The sequence below is a fragment of the Dermacentor andersoni genome, chromosome 5, assembly GCF_023375885.2.
Source record: "Dermacentor andersoni chromosome 5, qqDerAnde1_hic_scaffold, whole genome shotgun sequence".
Lineage (NCBI taxonomy): Eukaryota > Metazoa > Arthropoda > Arachnida > Ixodida > Ixodidae > Dermacentor > Dermacentor andersoni.
The window spans coordinates 169,097,146-169,123,430 of NC_092818.1; the positions used below are offsets into that span (position 1 = coordinate 169,097,146).

Genomic DNA, 26,285 nt, shown 5'->3' on the forward strand with positions numbered 1-26,285 from the left:
ATTTATTAGCTTCCCTTGCAGACCTGCCAATTCGAACGCCGATACATGACACTCGTAGCACGGAACCCTGGCAAATACCATTTTCGAGAACATCCTATGGGGAGCAAATGCTTCGCTGTTCTCTTCCTATGCTAATAAATTATCTACACAAACAGACATTAACGATAAAAAATAGTAATAGAACAAGGCTCCGCAACTTTTTTGTACATGTCGAATAACAACTTTATAAGAAAATGTAAAATTCACTTATATGTTGATAAGATTGTTTTCTTCTCATTTGTACGCCTGTGCTATTGTAAACTAGTTATTATCTTGTTATGTATAATTGATTCTATTGTTTATCTGTCGACTTGTCACCTTCGCTGTGCCTTGTAAAAGGGGGCCCGAACCCCCGTCAAGTGGACTAGCTTCCACTTTTTGTTCGGGCCTCCTTCCAAAGTTCTTTGGAAAAATAAACATGATTTTGATTTTGATTTGATTTTGGAACTATATATTTTTTTCGCACCGTGGCTAGAACACAGAGTTACCGGAGCGGGCCGTGCCTTGTATATGTGTACTGTGACACTGTGTTTCTTTCCACAAGTTGCTGCTCTTCTGTCTTCCTTCTGGGCCCCTTCTCTATTGTGCTCCCCGCCACCCGATTCAACTTGCCTTCTCTCCCGCTATAACGGCAGCACGCGCACTGGTGCTGCGCAGCGACCGCTTTCTCCCTCCTTGCCTCGGGTCGACGGGAACCTATGCTGCCACTACTTCCCGCCCCCTTCACTCTCCGACTTACGTCTCCCTCCTCCTGTGTGCTTTTTTTTTTCTCTTTTTTCACTCTCTCTCTTTTTCTTTTTCTTCTCGCTGACCTCCTTGCTCTACATACATGGGACTCTGCCTTCCTCTTGCCCTGCATAGTTGCCAAAGGCAGCTGTAAATCTGCCATAGCGCCGAAAGTCAATCACTTTCACAACTGTCCCTCTCGGTTTGATGTATTTGAGAACGAGCGGGCACCCGGTCTGGTGTCTTCACTACCAGGGCCGAACTGGCATTTTTTTTTTTTTTAAACCCTGAGGAAGGTCGGTCCACCGATCGAAACTGTTGAAATTAAATACTTGTTCTGTTTACTTTGTAGCACCACTCAAGTTCTCCATATACATATATATGGAGAACTTGAGAACTATATATATATATATATATATATATATATATATATATATATATATATATATATATATATATATATGTACAGTGCAACTTACGATGGTCTGCTCCTGAGCACCGTCAATTTCACTTCGCTCTTAGAAAGAGGCGGGACGTGTCGCGTGAACTCCTGACCACGTGGAAATATGTCGAACGTGGCACTACGGTGCCTCTGAGGGGCGCTGTATTGCTAACGCATTTCTCTAGCATTTAGAGCTAAATCACCACTCTTTATTTTTTACCATGGTTTATCACAATAATTTTGTTACTGCGGCTCGTTGTACACATTAAATTCAATATTTGTCCTTTTAAATAATTTACGTGTCCCTCTTTTAAAAAATGCGACAAACATTATTTGAAGCAAAAATGAAATAATTTTAATCTCTAATGACTTAATGCCGCTAATTTCCAAAGAGGAAGTCTGCCAAGATAGAGGCACAACGTCGTTGACAGTGACAAAATATACAAACATTGCAAATCAACCTGAAGGAATAGTTAAAAAACATGTTTTATTATGCCCACTTAATACAACAGTCTCAAAATAAAAGAAGTGCATATCTACGTGTCTATTAGAACAGAGGTTATAGGAACAAATACAGCCATTGTATGTGATTTTTCGTGCTCGCGACACGCGTAGTTGTCATGTTGTGCATTGCAGTGGACACTGCACAGATTCGCTCATTATGACAGCACATGTACGCACGTTTGTCGTGGTGCGTCCTTTAGGGTCACAAGAAGGTTTGTTTGGTGAGATATTCGTTATAAGTGCCTAATTGCTTTTGGAGATCCGAAATTTTGTTGTTTATTCTGGACATTTCTACGCGCGCGATGAGTAACTTCATGCTAGCAACTTCATTACCGATGCTAGAGAGGCGGTTAAGAACCCTGTCATGACTGTCAGAGATATGTTGAAGCGACACTTGCAGAGCTGTGACCATCCCTTTCAGTTTTAAGAGGGAGTCAACTTTTTCTGTTAACGGCATCAAAGAACCCAACTTCTCGTAGATGGCAGCTGTTTCGACGGCCAAGCCTCGCTTCTTTTGCGAAGCATTTCTAGCAGACACCTGACTAGAGCCACTTTCGTCTACTGCACACGGCTGGCACTTGCAATCACAGACGCAGCCATCTTTGGTCTTCTTGTTCTCCGGGGCAGCAGTATGTGGTGCCGGATCTGTTTGTACGATGATAAAGAAATGAATAAGAAGCATTTGAGACGATGTAATCCCTTCTATAGGTGGCACCCAAGGTTACAGCACCTTCGGTGTCACCTATAGTACTATTTATTGTTGTGTACTTAATGTTGAAACTTCCAACTTCATGCGCATTAGCCAAGGTGACTGTTGCTATGCTATAATATTAAGAAACGAAATTCGCTGACATAGGTGTCGCAGTGAAAGCGAAACAGCTGGTTAAGTCAGCACAAAAACACACATAGTGACTGTTAAGAGAGATTACCCGAGCGTAGTGATGGCTTAGGAATAACGAATGTCAGGCGAACATAGGAATGAATCTGAGAAGTCTGTAACCACAAGGTAATCCATAAATATTAAGAAGAGGAAAATTTCCATGACTCACATTTGTAGCACTCAAGAAAATACGCGGGCTAAATTTAACTTGCAGTAGTTTATGGCTATATATTTGGTGCAATTAGCAGTCGGGCCAAGTACAGTTTTCTAAGTTTTGCTAAAAAAATTCACTTGGTCAAAAAATTTGAGCGTGACACGCGAATAAATGCTTTGGGAAAACCAACGAAAATGATATCCGTTTGTCCAAATTTGTTATCTTCTCTATATTATGTATGAACAGTGGTCACTAGTGCGATGGTTAACAAACCTGGCGTCAAGCCGCGCGTTCACTCTTGGTAAAGGATCATTATTTGTCGGAACGAAGACGGTTATATGTAAAAAATATTTAACAGGTTTGTTGCTACAACATAACAAAGAAACTGGTGGGTACTTCTGCCTGTCTTTACTACTACAGGATTTGTAAAGCGTCACGATTCTCGCAATTTTGCGACCAGTGCCCGTGCCAACACAATGAGTGACGATCACGTGCAGATAGTCGGGGCACGACACAGCTTATCGTCGCAGGAAGGAATTAGGAGTGCGAGAGGGCTGGCATAAGGGGTTGTATTATACAAAAACGTTTAGGGATGCCTTCTTTTGTGAGAAAATATATTGAAGGTACAAAAGCTTATTGATAAAAGTTAGCAGCTTAAAGTTATCGACTGTGTGCAGGGACACCAATAAAACTGCAAAACGCGCCTATGTGCCTCGGCTAAGTTTGATGAAGACGTCATCGTGCCTGAAGATACTTACTGGGACATTTCTAAAAATATTTGGTTCCAGAATATATGATGCCTATCTTCTGCGAAGGTAATAATTGTCACATAAAACTTAAACTTAGGCTGGTGCTCAATTTAAACAGTTGACAGCAAAGTAAACCTATACCGCAAGCAGTGTCTATTATGATTGATTCTAGATTTCTTGCAGAAAAATTCCTGCGTTATCCAGAAATAAACTCCTTTACATTCTTCAGGTGCAGCAGAACAGATATAATGGCACATGCGTGTACCTCTTCTTCTTAAAAGCAATACAATTATTGGTTGTGAAGACCCACCCCAATGTTTGAGACAGCTTGAAGTTTATCACATAGGGTCTCCAAGAAGTTTAATAAATTTATATATTGCTTCTGCTTTTGTGATGCCTATATTACTCATTATTACTTCAAAACTCGCTGCGAATGTTGAGGAAGTCCCTGACCAGCCAGCTGTGATTAAAAATACTCTGGTCACGTGGACCTTAACACCGACTAGTATAGCTGCTTAGGGCATAACTTATGAATAAAGAGATTGGCGGCAGTCATTCGTGACCATTTAATGTAGACTATGAGAATACGTGAGATTAAGAATAAGTGATTGGCTAACTGACGACATGGTTATCTGATGGATGATTGAGGGTATTTATCGTCCCTATGGATCTAAGAAGCTATTAGAGATCCGAATCACTGTGCTGCGGTTTCCTTTCTTCCGCCTGTAGGATTCGTCATCCTGCATTCAAACAACGCTGCACCAGCGCTTTTGCACTTCGCCCCCACGGAAACGCTGCCACCGGTGCTTAGAATGGTATCTACGAGTCTCGCCCAGCAAAACAATGGCATCGGAAAGAACTAGATGCATAATTGTCGTAGGTGGTACTTTTTCTGTGCTTTCGGTGCTTGCTAAATAAAAAGAAAGTGACATATTTAAGGAAAATATCACAATTCTAGAAAAGTTGCGTGTGCGTAGTTTATCGCCCTGCAATATAGCGAATTCATAATGCATAGTGCACTCGCAACACCGACCACGTCCGTCATCTCTCCGACGGCGCTGTTTCGAGGAGGCTGCTTGTTGACATGCTTAACAGTCGTCGCCGTGCAGCTGATCAGGCTTCAAAAATCTTTTTCATCGCCCCACATTGACTACCAACGAACTTAGTGTGCTAACATGAGTCAACAAAGTCACGCTAGTAGATTAATGTGCGTTACTCTATCAATCCAACCGGACAGCAGTCTTAAGAGGCACAATGATTTGAAACCGAAACTTACGGTGAGTCACTTTTCGCAAGGCGCATGCGCTTCGGAATTGTATCTAAATGTTCTGAAAAATTCGCTCTTGAATTTCCATATCGGCCTTCTAGAACAACTGCGTTTTGGAATAGAATTCAGCACATTCGTTGCACGCGCATCAAAGCCAGTCGCATGTGTTTCACGAAATAATGGCCAACATGGTCACTACATTCGCATTGCGTTCTCACGTCGAATGTGCGAAACGAAATTGTGCAAGACTAACCGTACATTCACGCTGTTTGTAGACGGAGGGCAAATGATAAGTTGAATGCAAGGACTGTGTTCGGTGTGCCACTTTCATTCGCTGCAGCACGTATCCGCACGATGGGATGCGAAACCCGTCATGATGCCGTCCCGCTAGCGCTCAGCGCGGCATGATTGCGCTGCGCGTGTGTTCTGTCGTTCGCATTCTTAGAAAACGACTTAATTTTCATACTTTTTTCTTGTTTCCGTCTGCTTTAAGTAGATGCTCTAGCTGGACATAGAGAGATATGTTGTTTAACCGTTTGTTTAATGGCATTGAAGCTAGCAGAGGGCCACATGGTGCAAGCGGTTGTATACTGCAGTTCTTCGCCATTCACTCTAAAGTATGTCTGCTGCCTGCAGAAATAGTGTTCTGTCTCTTAGTGTCGTAGTTGTCATCACAATACCGGTTTCTTGCATGCTACATGTTTTGAAATAGCGAGTTTTATATGTTAGTCTCGCTTGTTTCTTTAAAACCGGATGGGTGTGGATGGGTGTGAAACCATTATGATAGATTTTCTATGCCCCCGTAGTTGCTTAGCGGCTATGGTGTTTGGCTACTGAGCACGAGGTCGCGGGATCGAATTGCGGCCACGGCGCCCGCATTTAGATGGGGAAAAATGCGAAAACACCTGTGTACTTATTTTGAGGCGCACACTAAAGAACCACATGGGGTCTAAACTTCCGGAGTCCCCCACTACGGCATGCATCATCATCATCATCATCATCATCATCATCATCATCATCATCCTGGTTACGCCCACTGCCGCGCAAAGGCCTCTCCCCTACTTTTCCACCTACCCCGGTCATGTACTAATTGTGGACATGTTGTCCCTGCAAACTTCCTAATCTCATCCGCTCACCTAACTTTCTGGCGCCTCCTGCTACGCTTCCCTTCGCTTGGACTCCAGTCCGTAACTCTTAATGACCGTCGGTTATCTTCCCTCCTAATTATATGTCCTGCCCATGGCCATTTCTTTTTCTTGATTTCAACTAAGATGCCATTTACTCGCGTTTGCTCCCTCACCCAATCTGCTGTTTTCTTATCCCTTAACGTTACACCTATCATTCTTCATTCCATAGCTTACCATAACCATAATCAGATCGTGGTTTTTGCACGTAAAACCCCATAATTTAATTAGATTGTCTACTGCGGCGAGTACCTGGGTAGTTTCACTTAATGAAGACCATCGCTTTGATAGTCATGAGGAAATAATCGCCTGAGCTGTAGCCACGACATTTTGTCCATATAAAAGCGCATGTTTGGCTTCAAAAAGCAAAACAGAAACGTGCGGCCAGGGGCGTCCACACAAGATCACTTCGATTTAGGCTTATCCTGAAATGTTACGGTTTGTGGACATTGGGGGTTCTCAGCTGTGTTAGTTGGTTCAGCATGTCGAAAAAGCACAAACGATGGGACGGGCGAAAAACAATGAAGACAGCGCTTTTTCTTCCTTGTCGTAATCTTATTTTTGGTGATTTCTTTAGGTGAGGCCAGTGAGTGACGACAGAAGTTGTTTCGAGGCACACCAAAATATAGTTGCTGAATTGTTGACTTCGAGTACGAGAGTATGACAGCTTCCTGTGTGGATCCATTCTTGAGTTTGCGACTATCAACTGCAATAGCGGCACTCTCTGCTGCACTCGGACGGACTAGGTGGTGAGGTACAAACGGCTAGGCCATGCAGTACCGAGAGACATGATTCAATATGTAGCGGCACTGCTATCAGAATTTACGCTGGCAAAACCATTTATGTAGACATGGAGCTGGTTGGCATAATTTGCGTACAAGTGCCCGAACACCAGACAACGGGCCTCAGAAGAAACTCTTCGAAACCCTTCAGAAGACCTCTTCGAATGCAACCCAGGAATATAAAGTTGCATTTAATGCCTTCAAGCAGGCAGGGTGGACCAGTTTGTGGCTTTAGTTTTGGACTCTTGAGATCAAGGGCTCCAAGAGCAATTTAGTGCAGCATAGTAGTGGAATATATGCCTAGGCCGCGTGCGTAGATTTCCTTTTTTGAGGCTGTCGGCGGAACGCCCTGAGACAAGAGGACACATTTCACATACATACTTGCACCAGAAACATCACGGCGGCTATATATATATATAATCTCTGGGTGTCAGTGTTGGGTCCTTGGTGGGAACGTCAACGTGGCAGTTGGTAAACTTATCCGGCCCGTCACTATAGAAGGCTGTTGAATTTGTACTGGGTGATTGCGCAGCGCATGCCTGCAATTTGCTGATGTGTGTGAAGCCGCCGCAGTGATGTTTCTGATTCAAGTACACCGACACAACCTCATCGGCATGAGAAACCGCTCTCCAGCATGACGCCCAGAAAGGCGACACTGGGAACAAATCAGAGTAGATGGCCTCCAGAGTTCAACTGCAACCACGTAGCATTTCGTCGGCGTGTTTCACCCGTTCCGTACTTCGCTGTGGAGCCATGGTGGAGATTGGTCCAATTTAAATTATTTCTTGAGGCACTCAGGCACGGGTCTAAGGGTTTCAACTTTGTATTCAACAAAGTTCTCTGTTTCATGGGTGATTTGGTCATGGAATAATTAAGCGATTTGCTCGTGTAATAACTTAGGTGGTGCCTGAAAATTTTGTTGCGCAGAGCTATAACACTAGATTACAACTTGGCGGTGCAGGTTTCATAGCTACATTACTTTTATAAAGAGGACACCTTTCGCTAGATATTCATGAAAGAATGAATACATAGGCAAGTACGTTTGAGTATTTTGGAGCATGTACTGCACCAACAAAGGCCTGCGTGAAAGAGTGGTGCTTACCTACACACACTTCCCCACCGTCATAGGAGACGCATATCTTGCCATATTTCTGGCACACACTCTGTCCTCTATGGCTGCATGGCTGTGGCTTCGATCGTGCTGAAAAAGATCATAACAATACATTAGAGGCACTAGATGGTTATATTCTTGCGATATCGATTATATGGAGACGCTAGGCGAATTTCTACTGTCGCCGTCGCCGTGATGTTCCGTACCGAGTCCAAGTGCGATAACATCGTCGCCGCGCGCAGTAAGCTGTATGTGCGAGCAAAAGCGTGCGAGGGTGAGCCGACGATGGTGGCTCAAACTCAAGCGTGCGCAGGAGCAAAGCGGGGAGAAAGTGCGCTGTCTTCCGATGCGCTCAAGGCACCGGAGGGAGGAGAGGGAAGGGGGGCGTTCTACTCTGGCAGTGGCTGCGTATGGCGCTGCCACGCCGGCCCTATATTGAAAGCGATCTGCGATGCGGACAGAGTGCGCCGAGTGTTGATAGCCTCGCGTGCGCTGTGTTCTCGCCGCTTAGTTCGCCTTGAAGCGAGATCCAGTACTAAGATGAATTTGCTCGCTCCGGCTGCCGTGGTTTCTCCAGCGTTTTGACAGCGACTGCGCGCAGGTGCGGTCATCGAGTGAGATGTTCATGTTTGCTTGTGCTTGCGTGACAATATGCTTGTTAATTTAGTTAATAAGCGAATGGTTAGAAATTTATACGGCCAATAAAAATTGTATACTTACTTCGTATAGCTGTCTACTAATTTGTTATTGCATGCGATGCTTTGCTTTTCGGGCGAAACAGCGACTTTCTTTATATAGGAAAGTATACTATAGGCCTCTCCCATATTAGCGAGACTGAAAAGACACGCAGTTGCTCATGCAACTCTGTTTCGCACTAGTTGCTGGTGACGTAAGCAAACATGCGCGAGAAAGATGCAGATATATGCACCTTCGTGAAGCATCTGTAGTTACAGAAGAGCACTATTGTGCCGCCATTTGTCGCGCTCTCCGGGAATGACGGCTGTTGCCTTCATTACCTTGAAGCATGCTTGCGCATCTTTGCCAGCCTTCTTTTTGCGGCTTTTTGCTGTTTGTTTGCTTGATTAGCCATTTTATTCACATTAGCTTTTAATCAACATGTCATGTAAAGTAGGCAAATATTAGGTGTTAGTTGCTATCGCAAGTACATATTTGCATGATAAATTGCCCTAATTGCCCTTGCATGTCACATGCAAGACGACTCAGACAAGGAACGTCCCGAACCAATGCGAAGATAAACTGTTATTTGCTATAAACAGTTTATATGTAAGCTATAACTAAAACTCAGTACTTCCCCTTGATGTGTCCAGGGAGGGGAGAGCGCGTTTAAGCCACCGTCGTACAGCCGGGCCAAAACAACCATCGCTTTTCACTTTTTCTCTCAACATACGAAACTGCAGCTCTTTCATTCATGAAGCTATTGCAGGGCCAAAATAAATTCTCTGGTTGCTCTTAGAATAATGGCACATATATTTTCAAAATTAGCAATGGCTCGACGGTTTTAATTTTTGCATGCTGCTATTGCATGCGGTGCAATGTACAGGCTAGCTTTTTTGTTTTCCGCGTCATGTGTGTTGGTCGTTTTTCTTGACCGATAATGGTGCTACTGTTGGCTTCCCCCATGTACATTACCGAAGCTTTAATAAAAGAAAGAGAGAGAGAAAGAGAGAAAGACAAGAAAGAAGGAAGCAAGAAATAAAGCATCCTGTGCACCGAGCTAAGAGGCATTGTTCACCGCACAGGTTTGTGCGTTGCTGGTGTGCAATGACTGCCATGGTCTTGTTACAATATATATATATATATATATATATATATATATATATATATATATATATATATATATATATATATATATATATATATATTACAACGGGGGTGTTCACCTAGCAGCACTATTTCTAGGTTTGCAGCGGTAGGCCGAAAAAAGTCGGTGCTATAACGAAACGGGCAAGCAAGCGCTTCTCATTGTATTCTTTTAACCAGCGCCGACTATGCGCGGCAGAGGATAATCTTTGCGCGTTATTCGGTTAAGGCGGCGATAGTCGACGCAGAACCTTATGCAGCCATCTTCTTTTTAAAGAGGATAACCGGAGATGCTCAGGGACTGTTAGAGGGATGGATGATGCCACGCTCAAGCACGTCGTCAACCTTCTGGTCGACGATCTGGCGTTCAGCGGCCGACACACGATACGGACGCTGTCGCAATATTGTTGACCGGTGTCGATACGGTGAACGACTGCGGATGCTCGGCCCAGGCATGGTTGGCGAAGGTCAAATGAGGCACAGAAATGCTGGAGGAGCTTGATAATTTCTGTGTGCCGCGCAGGTGTGAGTTCTGCGTCAACGGCCCGAGCGAAGACGTCTACAGGGGCATAGGTCGTGGCGGGATGAGTGACGGCACAAATCAGAAGTGACGCCGTGTCACCAAACATGGTAGCCAGGAGAACGCAATCGAAAGCCTCAGAGGTCCCCAAACAGGCGCCGCAGAGTGGGGATGATGGGCAGGCGGACGGATAGCACACGTGAAGGACAGCAAGACCGCCGCAAAAAGTGACGACAGCAAGCGGAAGCAGAATTTTCCGACGGCGTGCATAATTGGCCGACGGTGTAAACAGAACAGATCAGTTCGCAGCAGAGTTGCATGACACAGGGACCAGAGCGGCGGAAAAAGGGGCCATGTCGATGTCAGAGGCAGCAGCGACTTTAGGAGGATAGTGGCCGTCAGGGTCAAATCACGGCACCGATAACGTAAGTTCGGCACGAACGCCGTCGACAAGAGTTTGATTGACTGGTAGGAAATTCTATCCAAGGATAACGTCGTGGGAGGAACGAGATAGGGCGACAAATTCTACAACCTACATAATGCTTTGAATGACGATCTGGGCTGAGCTCGATTCTGAAGGATGAATGCGACGCGAGGTTGCCGTACGCAGAGAAAGCGAAGATAATGGAGTGATCACTTTGTTCAAATTGCGGCAAAGCTTCTCACTAATAATAGAAACGTTGGATCCGATGTCAACAAGTGCGTGTACGGTGGCGTCATACACGAAAGTTAAATTTCCTTGGCGGGGGAAGAATGAGACCTTGAAATGTGCGACGTGAACACAGTTCTTGCCTCCGGAGCTGCGACTGTTAGTTTCCCTATCGAGCTGGGCTGGGTCGGCGAACTATTGGGGAAATGGATCCGCGACATGGGGAAGGCGACCGGCGTGAATCGAAGGGGTGGCGACTGTAAGACGTGTCCCGAGGAAGATTAGATGAGTCATGACGCAGTCGAGAAGGCATGTAGCTTGAGGCTCCCTGACTGTCAGGTAAACGGAGGCTGTGACGGTGGCAGAATCGTGCTACGTGGCCCGTAAAATGGCATTGGCCGGTTATCAGGTGATCGCCACGGGTTAAACAACGGGGGATCCAGCGGCCGAGTAAGGGACAAGAATAGGACGTGAAGGTGGCGGCGGCACACGGAATGCGCCGATGGCCCCGTCGACGTCAGGAGCAGGAGGAGCGTATGGCCGGGCAACAGCGTGAGCGTAACTTAGCGGCCCAATAACAGGCTGCAGAGGAGGGGCAGGTGGCAGCGCCGCGGTAACTTGCGTCTGAATTATGTGACGAAGCGAAGGAGCCAAGGTTGTCGACGGCTTGGGTGGGCTAGCCTCCAGAAAGAGTTGGCGTGTGACTTCCTGACGGATGAACTGCTTCATATCCGGCATTAAAGCAGAAATGTCGGCAGTGTCGGCACCGAAATCCAAAGAAGATAGATCCGCGGTGTCCTGCTAAGCAGCGTGTGTTGAGGCACGCGGCTTGCGCAGCTCGTCGTACGGCTAACAGAGCTGTATGACCTCGGAAATCGTCCGGGGATTCTTCGAGACGAGCGTCTGGAAAGCATGGTCATCGATGCCTTTTATGATTTGCTTGATCTTGTCTGCTACGTCCATAGATGAGTTGACGCGCTTGCAAAGTGAAAGCACGCCTTCAGTGTAACCGGTGAAGTTCTCGTCCTGGCGTTGAGCTCGACCACGCAAGCGCTGCTCAGCACGAAGCCGACGAACGGCGGGACGGCCGAAGAACTCTGTCAAAGTTGCCATGAAAGCCGACCAGGTGGTAAGATCGGATTCATGATTGCGGAACCATAGGTTTGCCACGTCCATCAAGTATCACATTAGTGAGCTTTGCGCAATCGTCCTACTTATTATAGGCGATTACGCGGTCATGTTCGGCGAGCCAGTCTTGCACCACGTGGTCGGCTGGGCCGCTAAATATAGAACGAGCGCGCTGCCGGAGGACGCCAGAGCAGACGATGGCCCGGGGCGCTGGGAACATCAGCTTTGGACGATTCCGGATCATCCAACAACGGGTACCCTAGCTATCACAGCGGCTGTATAGTGATCGACACAGCAGAACCATTTTTTATTCCGATAACAATCATAGGGACGCTCCAGGATTATTTCTGCCGTCATGGTCATCGGAATCGTCGTCGCCGTGATGTTCCGTAGAAAGTCCAGCTGCGCTAACATGGCGGCCGGGTGCCGTATGCTGTGGGTGCGAGTGAAAGTGTTCAAGGGTGAGCCGAGAAGGATAGTGACTCGACCTCGCGCTCGCAAGGGAGGAAGGCAGGAATGAAGGTCGCAGTCTTCCACTGCGTAGTGCAGTAGGGGGGAGGTAATTCTACTCCGGCCGTGGCTACGTATGGCGGGATGAGCGTGGCCGCGCTGTCCGTAGCTTGAAAGGGATTTGTGGTGGGTCCAGCTTCTTTGCGCGCTGAAGGCTGACCGTTTCGTGTGCGCCGAGTTCTCGCCACTTAGTTCGCATTGAAGCAAGAGGCAGCACGAAGGGCAATTCTCTCGCTGCTGCTGCCGCTTTTCCTCGCGACAGCGTTTTAACAGCGAATATCCGCGGTGATCGAGTAGGCTGCATTCATGCTTGCTGATGCTCGCGTGACACCATGCTTGTTAATTTACTAAGCGAATGTTTACAAGTATATACGGTTGATAAAACTGCTACCCTTATTTCATATAGCTCTGTACTAGATTGCTCTCGCAATGAATGCTTCACCGTGCGGGCGAAACTAAGATCTTTTTTCGTTCAAGTGCAGACTTATGCGTCTTCGCTGTCGCAAATCAGTATGAATATGGTGCTGTAGTCTACTCGCCAAAGGCAGGAGCTGACAGCGGTGCTCAATCTGTATTGCTTTTCACCTAGAACTCCGTCTCAACATTGAAATCGCTGACAGTAGGTCGGCTAGAAATTTTCTCTGCGCTGCTCGTGGTACGATCGACTGTACAGTTTCGTCACTAATAACTGTGACCTCGGGATCAGCAAAGTCAGCGCTTGGCCGATCGCTCAGGTGCTGAACAGAATGCGTCGGCCTGGTAGGATGTAGTGCTCCTCCAACAGGGCACAAGAAATTTGCGACATCTCGGATCCGTCACGTTGCGCTTTTGCCCTGATAAATAAAATAATGTAGATTTTGTTACTAGACGTCTTGCAGCGCATCGGCTACTGAAGTAACAAGACTGGTGGCATGGGCCCCTATGAATTTCGGGCCCATGGCACTGTTGTACTATTAAGAAAACAAAGCTCATAGACATCCCAGAGAAAGCAGAAACGGTAAACCTGAATGCAACAAACACGAAACCTCCCAATATACCAAATATCAATATCGAGCGCTTCACTATGTGAACCATCTTAAAGTCTCAATACTGCAAAGTAGATCACTTTCAACGCAGAAATTAAAGCAGTGAAACTTTCTATGTTCCTAGAGAACCGTAACCTTAGAACAGAATTTGTGTGCGAGCGAAAAGATTGCTGCGTTTCCTTCCGATGGCCTTCTGAGACAATTAGTTACTCACGATAATGGCGTTTGATACTGCTGCTAGAGGAGTCACACTCGAGCACAGTTGCTAAATTTCTTCATTTGAAAATACTACACATTGGCATGAAGCATTTTACCATATCATATGACGTTGGCATGATAACTCGCCAACGTCATGTAAACTGAAGCAGTTCATATGATCAGAAGTGATGTCTTACCTACGCACTTCACTTCGTCTTCGGTGTCATCGCACACTTAATTATTAAAAATGCGTCTTTCTTTCTCTTCAACCGTACACGTAGTTGGCTTCACATTGAGCTCCGCTTCAGGATAAATAAAAAAAAACCGTTGCCTTTGACACCAATTCGCATGTCTTGCTTAGGGCAGCGTTTTTTAAATCTCTACGTAAACTGCAGTTTACTAACAGTATTTGCCACTAGAAAAATGGGGAAAAAGAGCTGTTCATATTACTGGGAGAAATGTCTTACCTATGCACTTCACCCCGCCTTCCGTGTGATGGCACACTTCTCCTTTACTGGCGCATTCTTGTTTCTTTTTATCCGTGCACGTAGTAGGCTCTGCAGGGGGCTCAGCTTCAGAAAAAGATATAATTGTTGCTATTTAAATTCATTCACACGTCTTGTTTCATGCAGAGTTCTTTAAATCCCTAAGCTACTTGTAGTTTACTAATCATTATTCCCACAAAAAGAATGGGAACAAAAGCAGTTCGTATTGTTAAGAAGCGTAGACAGAGACAAAGCTGAGGACAGCCCAGAAGACGACAACGCTCGCTCGTTGATGTAGCGTGGATTGTATTCCGTCTTATATACCAGAGAATACGTTCTAAATGCCTGTAAATATATTTAAATCTCTCTTCTGCCGTTAAGATTTGGTGGAGGTGCAGACTCTCCAAGACGCGCAAGGGATTTACGCAGCGGGCGCTGGTTGGCTGCATCGGCAATGCCAGCTCAAGGGGAGATTGCTTTGGGCGCATGGCCACCCGCGCCCACCGTCATCGTGACACAACTGGGTGACTAAGAAACCTTTTCTGGCAGGGATAATACTGACGTCGAATATTGGCTTCAACTATACCAACAGGTGAGCGCGAGCAATCGCTGGGACCAGACCGCGGTGCTCGCTAGCCTGATATTTTACCTCGCGCGAACGGCACGAATCTGTCTTGAGACCCACGAAGAAAAACTCACCAGCTGGGACTGGTGCAAACATAAACACACTGATTTGTTTGGCAAGCCTGTTGGCCGCTGGCGTGCCGCGTAGAAAGCCCTTACGTGCCGAGTTCAGACTTGCACTGAATCCTGTCACATACATCCAAGACGTGCTTGCGCTTTGTCGCAAGGTTGACGAGAAGATACCAGAAGCGTAAAATGTCGCCCGTATCCTCAAAAGAATCGCGGACGACGCGTTTACTCTCCCCGTCTTCAAGAACTCTTCGACAGTGCAGGGGATTATTGCTGAATGCCGTCGCTTCGAAGAAGCCAAAAGCCGTCGCATGGCGCACCACTTTTCTCTCGCCTTCCTAACACGGATGCAACATCTACCTGCGAGGACATACGTCTCCGTGCGCCCTGCATCCGAAAGTATTGTGCTCCCTGGTATTAACAGCGCAAAACGTAGACGGAACACGGGACGAGAAGACACCACAAGTGCCGACTTGGTTGAAAGTCCGCTCTTGTGGTGCCGTCTACGTTTTGCGCTGTTAACACCAGTATGGAAAACCAACAAGCTCAAGCTGCTATTCTAGCGAAGTAGTGTGTGCATCGTCCGGCGGGAGATTCAAGCTGCCACTGCACTTCCTCTCCAGATTCGCGTCCCAGACGATTACCATGCAACCATATCTCTCATCCAGGCCATTGTACAGGAAGAATTGGCCAACGTCGGAATCCATTAACTTTGCCCAGTAAAAGGACCCGACTACTGCTCACTCGGCGTATTCGAGTTACCACGAATTTGGTACGCTGGCCCTCGTTATCAAAACGCGAAAGTACGGCGCGCTTCTGATTACAGGCCTATCTGCTTCTGATATGCACGCTTTGGACATATTTCCCCCCATTGTCGCAGTTCTTCAATTTTGCCGTCTTGGCCGAGCTTTCTAAATGCCTGGCGCCCACCTGGTAGTCCCCGCCTGCCTACACACGTCGAAGAAGACCCTGCTCCAACATTTCTGCCCGCACGACCAAACCGTCCCCTTTACATGCCCATGTATTTCACATTCGCCTCTGCCTCGTCGCTCACTGTCTGCTTCTTATTCCCGCCGCTCCCCTGAAAACTAAGAAGCGTAGCTCCGAGATGTGAGCCGGCCATGACGACCCGACCCGAAATTTCCCTGATTACACTGCCAGGCCATCACAACCTCCTGGTTGACACAGGAGCACTGATTGTTTGACACAGATCAGTGATTGACACAGCAGCAGACATGTCGGCTGCGGCGCCACGTCACGAGCACACGAGGTGCGCTCGTGACGCTGGCCCGCGCTTGCTGGCTGGGATCTCGGCGGAGCGGAGCAGGCGAAAGGAAACACCTGCGGCCGCGGTATTGCGTGAGGGTAGAGGGCATCGCCGCGACGCCACGTCACCATCGCAATCGGAAGCCTGTGATGTCGGCGCATTCCTTGTCCGCGCAAGGTGTCGCCTATGTTCTCATGGGGACTTGGTAAGGCTAAATAAAAACGCGCCAAGCGTCTCAACGCGCTTCCTTGCCCACGAGGAGTTCATAACTCGAAGTACCGCTCAGCAGTTAAATTGGTCATTATTGCCTTCGCGTTTACAACTCATAAGAAGTGCTTAGGTGTCCTCGAATTTCTATAGTAATAATAATAATAATAATAATAATAATAATAATAATAATAATAATAATAATAATAATAATAATAATAATAATAATAATAATAATAATTACATTAGAAACAGCAGCACTACTCGCAAGCTGCATCACTTGCTGGATCAATTTTTTTCGGTTTAGGCGAATATGGGCTATGAGACATTTTCTGATAAATTGGCCATTACCGAGGCCATTATCAAGTGAAGTCATGCTGTAGGTGGTTATACTGCACCGTACTTCGGACAAGGTTTAAAAAATATATAACCTAGCAGATCTCAGTGTCAGTAAAGGTGCATCTTTATAGCCCGCTGTTTTAAAATCTGTTACTGCAAATATTGCATGCAACCTTGGCTCATGGGTATTCTGTTATCTAGTACACCAGAACTTAAATTAAACAGGATTATTCAAACAAGACAAACGCAGGCATTTGTTTCTGCCTATACCTCGCTGTGTCCAGTTTGCTTTTACGATTGGTAATTTATGTATTATGAAAGACGTTACCGATAAGCCCAGCTCTCATATTTTGTGATTTCTTCTAAAAGCAACGTGATGGAAATTATTGGGAGGAGTATAAATAAAGTTTTGCTTTATACTTTTGTTTACTTATGCTTCGAATGCTATGATGATAAGTATTACGTAAGGGATGGGTAAGGAAATTACTAGATGAGATAGACATTACGTAGATTGCGTTCAAGATACCTAGGTTACTTGAACGAAATGTTCAAACTACTTACAGCATAAACAGATAACAGGATAAACTTTTTTTATTCACGCCAGCCTTTACACAGATTAATCAGGCCTCCACAAGTCAGTATGTCGACACTGACTTCGTAATCGTAGGCGTGGTATGCCGCAAGGACGCACTCTCGGACTGCTTTTGTTTTTAGTGTACATATATCACCGGTTTTGCCAATATATCTTGTACAAAACATTTACTTTTATATGCCATTGATGCTAACATTGTTATCGCAAGTGAAGACTGCTGTAACCTTGAAGTTCAGCGTAACGTATTGTCCAACAGTGTTTCCGCTAAACAAATGCTGACTAGCTTAAAAAAAAAAGAAAACGCGTTTCAAACAAAGTATCATGTTTTATTTACGGTACGAAGAAATGTTCGTGGTTAATTGCTTAAGGTGTGAAAATAGTATTATTGAGGCCGAACATTTCAGTTAGGCAGGGATGAGCATATTGTGATATTTAAGGACTTCGTATGACTTAGGCATACACTGAGGAAGCTGCAGCCCTAAAGAGGACGACCTTCTCATCTTTAAAATAAGAGAAATTAACATGTACATTTGTATCCCTTACTTATATGTCCCGACTACACTATTGTCTCTTGATTTTGTTTTATGCATCACACCGAAATAATTCTGCCCTTCGTATATGACGAAAGCGCGCGACACGTGCCATTTTTACCTATACCTGTCTAAGCAATAAATGGTCGCATCTGTAGACATGAAACTTCCAAGGCCGTATTTTATTTTATTGAAGATACTTTCTTTTGCGCACTCAATGAAGCTTAAGATTTGTGTGCTTTTTGTCTTTCACGTTCGCAATCACCTTAATACATTTAAGCAAAATGTGTGAAATGCAGTACCAACAATTTCAAGGCGACGCTGTTTATTATACCGGGCAGTCGAAATAATAAAGGTCCTTAATGAAATGAACATGGTCTTTTTTCTGATCATTGAAATGAACATGATCTTGTGTCTATCGGCACAAGATCTATTAAGCTATATGAATGTCTAATAAAGTAATACTTTTTACCTTGCATGTTATATATGATATTCCTACATTATAATAATGATTTACAATTTGAGCTGTTACTGTTTGTCACGGTAAATGTAACCTTGCGGACGCGGCCTGGAATTGCCGTGTGTAAAAGCTGTATTGATTGCTGTGCGAACGCATGTCAGGCGCGTCCGGCAAAGATGATGCCTTTAGCTCTGGTGCCTGTAACCATATTTGTAAATGTCCGAATAATTACTATTGTGTTCTATTCTACTATAACTATTTTCAATCTCATCATAAGGGCCACCTTGGTTGTAGAAGATGGTGCCGGAGCTTCATAAAACAGACGTCAATTTTCGTAGAAGACAAAAGTTTAAAAGGACACTATAGTGTAAAATTTCTCTGTGCATGGTTATATAAATGTTTTCGAACCGCATACGGTAAGTGCGCCTGCAAGGGCTTAAGATTACCCGGCATTGATGCGAATGGCATTAAAACATTCAAAGAAGAAAGTTTAACGTGTGCTTTAGTGCTGCCGGTGCGTCATAAGCAACTAAAGGGAAAGATCTGCAAAGGACGTTGACGTCTTGCTGTTACAGAGGGCACTGTGATGGCCACCGCTACTCAATACCAAGAAGTGACCATCACTACCAGGATGTCACAAAAGGAGTGCCAGTGGGCTACAAAAGACGTGGCAGCTTAACGTGAGCAAAAATGACGCAAAAGAAAAGTTGAATGATGGTGTCGAGTTGTATATATGAGTGAGAAACGCGGCAGTAGTTAACTCTAGCTAAGTGAGACAAAGCGACACCGATTGCAGCACAAGATGCACGAGGAACGAGTCGCCCATCTACTGTGCAAGACGGAAGCAATTCCGGTGAGTCGTGGTTGCCTGAAGGAAGAACACGCGGCTTCAACCAATGGGTGCAAGCGCCGGCTCGAGAACGACAACTTTTGCTATGTGTGGGAAGACGCGCCAGAGGACGGCGCAGGAAGCGGCAGCTTTAGCTCGGTTGCTCCTATCTAAATACATGTAAAAGGAGAATTCGTTTTGCTCAGCAACCACTGCACCAAATTTGACGAAGCTTTTGAAATATAGTGACTGTTGGTTTCGAATATTAAAATTAAGTCGTCAATTTTTTATAAAAAATTGGCAAAGATCGAATATTTTTAGAAAACGAAACTATCAAGTTTACTACTCTGTAACTCGGCAATGAAAGATGATATCACGATTTTGTGCGCTGCATCTAATAGTACATCCAAAGCGGACAAAATTGATAAGTTACACATGAATCTCAAAAAATTTAGTAAAATGAAAATACTGCTTTTGCAGAGCCCTTGTGCACAACGTAACGAATTCATGTAAGCTCTTATTTGACATATAGAATTTGTCCGCTTTGAATTATCTAATGGATAACGTTTACAGATCCGCGATATCTGTTCTTGATGCAGAGCTATTCTTTTGTAAACTTTGTGCTTTATTTTTTTCAATCGTTCAAATTTTTGAAAATATTTTTAAAAAATTCAGGCCTTAAATTAATATTACGCTTCAACAGTCACTAAAATTTAACTTTTTCTCTCAAATGCAATAAATTTCATTAAAATCGGTTCAGGGGTTATCTCAGAAAAACGTCTTTGCGTTTTACATGTATTTGAATAGGCCGCGTCGAGTTGGGCCCGAGCTAAAGCTTCCTCTTAACGGCTGCGCAAGAAGGTTGCAACGCTGATGCTCAGCACTGGTATCGAGCTGCTAAAACGAGCGAGTGATGGTACAATACTTAACCGTAGCTATGAGAGCCAAAGCTGCATTGATTGCAGAACCAGATGCGCGAGGAGCAGGGCGCTTGTCTTCTGTGAAAAATGGAAGCATGCACTTATAGCGCGGCATACTTTCCTGAAGGAAGAACTGGCTGCTACAACCAACGAGTGCAAGCATAAGTTCTGCATCGACAGCGTTAGCCAGGTGTAAATTGTCTGGACTAATTCATTACACCCTTAGGTATCGCCATTACCTGTAGCTCACTGCCAAGAGGGAAAAGTGTGGTACATTTTCAGCTTCATTTAGATTAAGCCGACGTCAAAATGTTCATATCTTAGTTTGTTTAGATAGATGTTTGAGGCTATATACAAAAAAATTAATCACGTGATGTCAAGAGATTCAATCATATCTTGAGTTTCATCAACCACAAGAAATGGCGTGGCGTAGCGAAATGTTTTCTATTCAGACGCCATAAGGACATGTTGGCACACCAAGACTCCGTCACTTTTGAATGGGTGGTCCACTACATAGGACATACAAGAATATACATCTAGTAACAAAAATGCGTTATAACTAGAGACGTAATAAAATGCTGTTTTTGAAACTTATCAGAGGCGCTAAAGCTACCATTTTGGGGATATATTATCACCAGATATTAAAATGCGTTATCACTAGAGACATAATAAGATGCTGTTTTAAAAACCTATTACAGGCGCTAAAGTCACCATTTTGGGAATATAATATCACCAGGTAATATTATTTCGGCATGTATAAGCTCAATAATCAAGAAAGCATCCTGTGCGTACTCTCAATTATAAGAACTTCCGTTGTGCATCTGAGCTATAAGTATGATTTTATAAGAAACACAGCCCACTAAAGCCTTATTTTGTGAAATTCATTTCATTTTCTCGATAAAACGGAATGAGTTGAGTTGCGTAGGTTACCAGATTTATTTGAAATGAAGTGTGACTGAATGGTTTCATGGTGCGCATTTTTTGACTGAGTACGTTTTTATGCAGAAGAGGTACACTCAATACCCACCGATGTTAGTGGCGCATATATGCACTTCAGAACCTTCGATGATCCAATGCCCTATGGAATTGCTGAATGTTTGCCGGCCAGATCATTCGACAGTTATTTCAACACTGAAAACCCTCGATTTTCGTCCGAGATAGATTGAAGTTTCTAACTCTACAGCAACACGTCCATAGGGGATGGTCGAGAATCTTTCCTGAGCGCGCAAAATGATCCCCATTTTTGGCTGAGAGTTGCGCCCGAGCCTTCAAGTTTCTCGAAGATGCCTACTAAACAGTGAAGTGAGAACATAAGTACCCCGAGTCACCTTCAAGTGTATTGTACCGCAGCGCATTTGGAGCCATCTTTAAAGCTATGCTCTCGTCTGCTGCAAAGCTGGTAATAACAGCACTTGCGCTGACAAAGCATTAGTGATAATAATCGGCTGCCATCAGCTAAGTTCGCCAGCGAGTCATAAGATTATAAACAAAATAAGGCTAGGTAAAACCACGATAAAAGGCATATTTAGGATATCAAAATTTGATAAAGGTAACGATGTAGAAATAGGCATTTGTAAGCACAAATAAAGGTGCTTCTAAAATGTTTCTAGAAACATATTTCCTTCATAGTTTCATAATTAAATAGGCATTATGATGGCGCAAGGAAATATATGTATTTTGGGTAGAGTTCTGGTATTTAGTTACCACATACAAGTAAAACAACATGACATTACAAAGACAGCCTCAGAGAACTAATGCCATGTAACGATCTCACACAAGGCATTGACATTAGCAGGAAACACTCAAGCAACGATTCGAACCACAATTATATCACATATATAAGTTGACAGTTGAAATAAAGAACGCTCTTATAAACGGAACCTTTTTTACATGCATTATTAACGGCCAATAATCTCGATGTTTTCTGTGAAGTTTGTTAATGGTATTAAATCGCCTTTATGCATGGCTCTTGATGGCCGCGGCCCCAGAAGTTTATTTAAAGTAAGTGGCCTACGGTCTAATTTTATGAATGACGATCTAGGTCGCCGTCTGGCTGTGTCATAATGCAGGCATTCAAAAGAGCGTGGTATGTGTTTTCGTCCGAAAAGTCACAACCACACTGAAAAATTTCAGCGTGGCCAACTCTGTGCAAAAAGTGTGATATGTAGGTTGTGCGCAGCAGTAGCGGATAAATAAGGGTTCTTATAACATGATATTTAACGGGAATGGAATGTTGAATTGTATAACCTGATCGATAAATCCATAACTCGAATTTTGATCAAACGACGCCTTGCTACATATATTGAATGCTGATGCTTTTACTATGCAGCACAGTTCACTTCCTCATATTGGGAGTTGCCTCTTATAACCTCTGCGATGGGCTGGTCGACAGCATAGGGTTACGAGCGCAAGGCCAAGAAAGGAGCGCGAGTGCACGATTCGGCGCAACAGAATCACCTCACCAGAAACACGTCTGGAATGATTCTAAACTGACGACTCGAATAGGCAACAGTGTGTCCATGGATACAAATCCCGACCTCACCTTTACAATAGGATTATCCAAGGTGGAATGGACCCGACTGGAAGAAAATCTCAGCAGAGACCACCACATCCTTCAGCTTGAAATCCTGCACCATAAGCAGCCGAGCAGAACCGAAATGGCAAGGCTGACGGACTGGAAGGCCTTCCGAGAACATGGCATAGAAGAAAACATCGAAAATATGGAAGAGTGGCTCACCGAAGCGCACTAAGGTCATTCAACTCACAATGGACACGCCGGCCGTAGACTCTCACCTCCTTCATCTTTGGTATGCCAGAAGAAGACTACTGAGGCGGGGAAAGAAGAGGAAACTTAACCGCAAACTGCAGAAAGGGATCGCTCACTCGCTCACATAACAAAGCAAGCAGAAGAATACGGAGATCAACTCAGCAGTCAAAACTGGCATAAGTTGTGCGACCAACTTCAAGGCACACTCAGCACGAAGAAGACCTGGCATATACTGGGAGCCCTTCTAGCTACCACCAAAGCCAAGGCCCAACAAAGACATGACCTCAAGAAAATCATTACCTCCCATCCAGGAACTGTGAAACAAATTCTGGATGAAATCAAGCTTAAACTTGTCGGAGACAATGTCCCCAAGCTTACCGATCCCCGACCGTACAAAGGCGAACCAAACATCACCCTCGACAACCCTTTCACGTTTCCTGAACTCCATGGTGCCGTTGCCAAGTTGACCCGTAACACATCACCAGGAAATGACAAGGTGACCAATAAGGTCCAATGAATACGATAGGCCAAAGAACAAATTTACCGCCTCTAGTGGAACCTAGCAAGCTCAATCACTGCTTCGGTAAGACTAGCAACGGGAGTGCTCACGAGCCTTTCCTATTATTTTGTAATTTAAGGAGTGTTTTAAGATTTGACGGCCCTCGGTATTTCCTATTTTACAGCGAAGCTGTGTACCTGTAAAGTCGGAGTAAATTTGCGTGTTGTTGTGGTAAGCAAAAAACTCCCGATACGTGGGCCAACACCGGAGATTGTGCAATGCCGGGCGGACCCGCGGCGGAGGTGCTGTTCGCCATTAAGGGGCTCACATACACAGCTTCGCTGGTCATCCTTCTTCACAGGGTGGAAGGGCACTGAGTTTTTTCATTCATTTCACCTTGTATATAGACCTGTTCACTGGCTGGAATAAAGGGTGGGTAGTTTTTGCTTCGTTTTTTCTCTTGGTAGTCGTTCATATTTGAAGTGTTAAAGGTAAGCGTAACGGAATATTAAACCCTTCCTTGCAACGCCATGTGCCCAGCGACCCTACATGAATGTGCACACCACGAACACAGCGTACCGTACGCTATATATGCTCATTGCGAAGAAAAGCAACCCGAAGGACGCGAAGTGGAGGGGAGAACAGGGCTGGTGTTGATCAGGCATCTTAACCTTTATGATGCGAAACGTATTTACAAGTTCACAAAAGTAAGAAATACATGAAAAAATACACCCGGCAGACGGACTTCAACAAGTGCAATATATACAGTCTGATCATTGTGAAGTGAGGTAAATGCTAATATATAACAGCTTGTATAACGAGAGCGTTATGCATGGTTGGCTGACAAACAGGTCACCATTTTGCGCGATAAACGTGGCTTCCGTGATGTCTCTTACGCCTTGTTCTTGGTTGGTGTGCAAACAGCGCAATCCTATCCCTAAACGTAGGCGAACATGTACAAGCCAGGCAACAGGTACTCCTTTGGTAGTAACTAATGCAGTTTAGGTATTTAAATGCTCTCAGCGCCAAAGTCACAAAGCATGCATATTCGGGCAGAAAGGCTCTTCCAGCTGAAAAATGGAAAACAGAAAGATATGCTGTAGGTCAGTGATGGAGGTAAATTAGAGTACGAAATCCGGATCTACCTTCCTCGTTGCTGGTGTGATTCAGGCTTTCTTTACAAAAGCCTTTAGATTTTTGATAACACAACGCTTTGCACTGCTACTGCGCTTAAAACTTTCTTCTTCGTTGCAACATTCTGAAACTTCAGCAGTAACAAAATGAACAGAAATATATTGTGGAGGGGCAATTAACCACGACTTGTAAAGGGCATTACGCACTATCCGCCTTACTCACAGCTATGATAATTCATGAGGCGTATAGTGTCAAAATCTACCGTTATAAAAGTCTAAATGTACTTAAGACTCCAAGATAAGCTTGGATTCACGTGACCGTGAAGTATATTATTCATAAAGAATGCCCGGATATTTGGATGCCACACCGTCTTGTTTAGCTCGGAGGACTCCGACGTATGATAAATCATTACTGTGCAATTAGAATTCCAGAATAGCTGTAGATCGGAGTAGATGGCCTCCAGAGTTCAACTGCAAACGCGTAGCATTTCGTCGGTGTGTTTCACCCGTCCCGTACTTCGCTTTGGAGCCGTGGTGGAGATTCGTCCAATTTAAATTATTTTTCGAGGCACTGAGGCAAGGGTCTAAGAGCTTTCAACTTTGTATTTTGCAACGTTCTCTATTTCATGGGTGATTTGATCATGCAATAATTAAGCAATTTGCTCGTGCACTAACTTAGCTGGTGCCTGGAAATTCCGTTGCGTAGAGCTATAACAGTAGATTATAACTTGGCGGTGAGGGTTTCATAGCTACATTACTTATATAAGAAGGACACTTTTCGCTAGATATTCATGAAAGAGTGAATACATAGGCAAGTATTTTTGAGCATATTGGAGCATGTACTTCACCATGCCTGCGTGAAAGAGGGATGCTTACCTAAACAAACTTCCCCGCCGTCATAGGAGACGCATATCTTGCCATATTTCTGGCACACACTCTGTCCTCTATGGCTGCATGACTGTGGCTTCGATCGTGCTGAAAAAAAAAAAAAAACATAACAATACATTAGAGGCACTAAATGGTTGTGCTCTTGCGATAGCAATTATATGGAGACGCTAGGCGAATTTCTACCGTCGCCGTCGCCATGATGTTCCGTACCGGGTCCAAGGCGACAACATCGTCGCCGCGCGCAGTAAGCTGTATGTGCCAGGGAAAGCGTGCGAGGGTGAGCCCACGATGGTGGCTCCAACTCACGCGTGCGCAGGGGCAAAGCGGGGAGGAAGCGCGCTGTCTTCCGACGCACTCAAGGCACCGGAGGGAGGAGAGGGAAGGCGGGAGAGGGCGGGGGGGGGGGGGCGTTCTACTCTGGCAGTGGCTGCGTATGGCGCTGCCGCGCCGGCCCTATATTGGAAGCGATCTGCGATGCGGACAGAGTGCGTCGAGTGTTGCTGCGCACTCGCACTCGTATGCACTGTGTTCTCGCCGCTTAGTTGGCGTTGAAGCGAGAGCCAGCACGAAGATGAATTCGCTCGCTGCGGCTGCCGTGCTTTCTCACTCCAGCGTTTTGACAGGGACTGTGCGCAGGCGCAGTCATCGAGTGAGATGTGTTCATGTTTGCTTGTGCTTGCGTGACAATATGCATGTTAATTTAGTTACTAAGCGAATGCCTAGAAATTTATACGGCCAATAAAAAAGATACCTTTACTTCGTATAGCTGTCTACTAATTTGCTATCACAAGCGATGCTTCGCTTTTCGGGCGAAACTGCGACTTTCTTCATATGGAAAAGTACACTATAGGCCTCTCCCATATTAGCGAGACTGAAAAGACACGCAGTTGCTCATTCAACTTTGTTTTGCACCAGTTACTGGTGATGTAAGCAAACATGCGCGAGCAAGATGCAGATTTATGCACCTTCATGAAGCATCTGTAGTTA

The 26,285-nt window shown here is 44.9% G+C and overlaps 1 protein-coding gene across 7 annotated transcripts in view; it reads right to left on the minus strand.

Moving 5' to 3' along the window:
• Positions 1-1,674: 1,674 nt before the first annotated feature.
• The window catches only part of LOC126531607 (uncharacterized), a 95,808-nt gene continuing 71,197 nt past the window's right edge, over positions 1,675-26,285 (minus strand). For 5 of the 7 annotated variants that reach the window (XM_050179214.2, XM_072288454.1, XM_072288455.1 and 2 more), the window contains 4 exons: positions 25,287-25,385; positions 14,157-14,261; positions 7,830-7,928; positions 1,675-2,356 (listed from right to left, as the gene is read on the minus strand). In XM_050179214.2, coding sequence (XP_050035171.1) covers positions 1,914-2,356; positions 7,830-7,928; positions 14,157-14,261; positions 25,287-25,385 — 746 coding nt within the window. In that variant the 3' untranslated portion in view covers positions 1,675-1,913. The remainder of the gene's footprint in view (positions 2,357-7,829; positions 7,929-14,156; positions 14,262-25,286; positions 25,386-26,285) is intronic. The other 2 variants (XM_072288453.1, XM_072288458.1) reach the window with 2 other exon arrangements.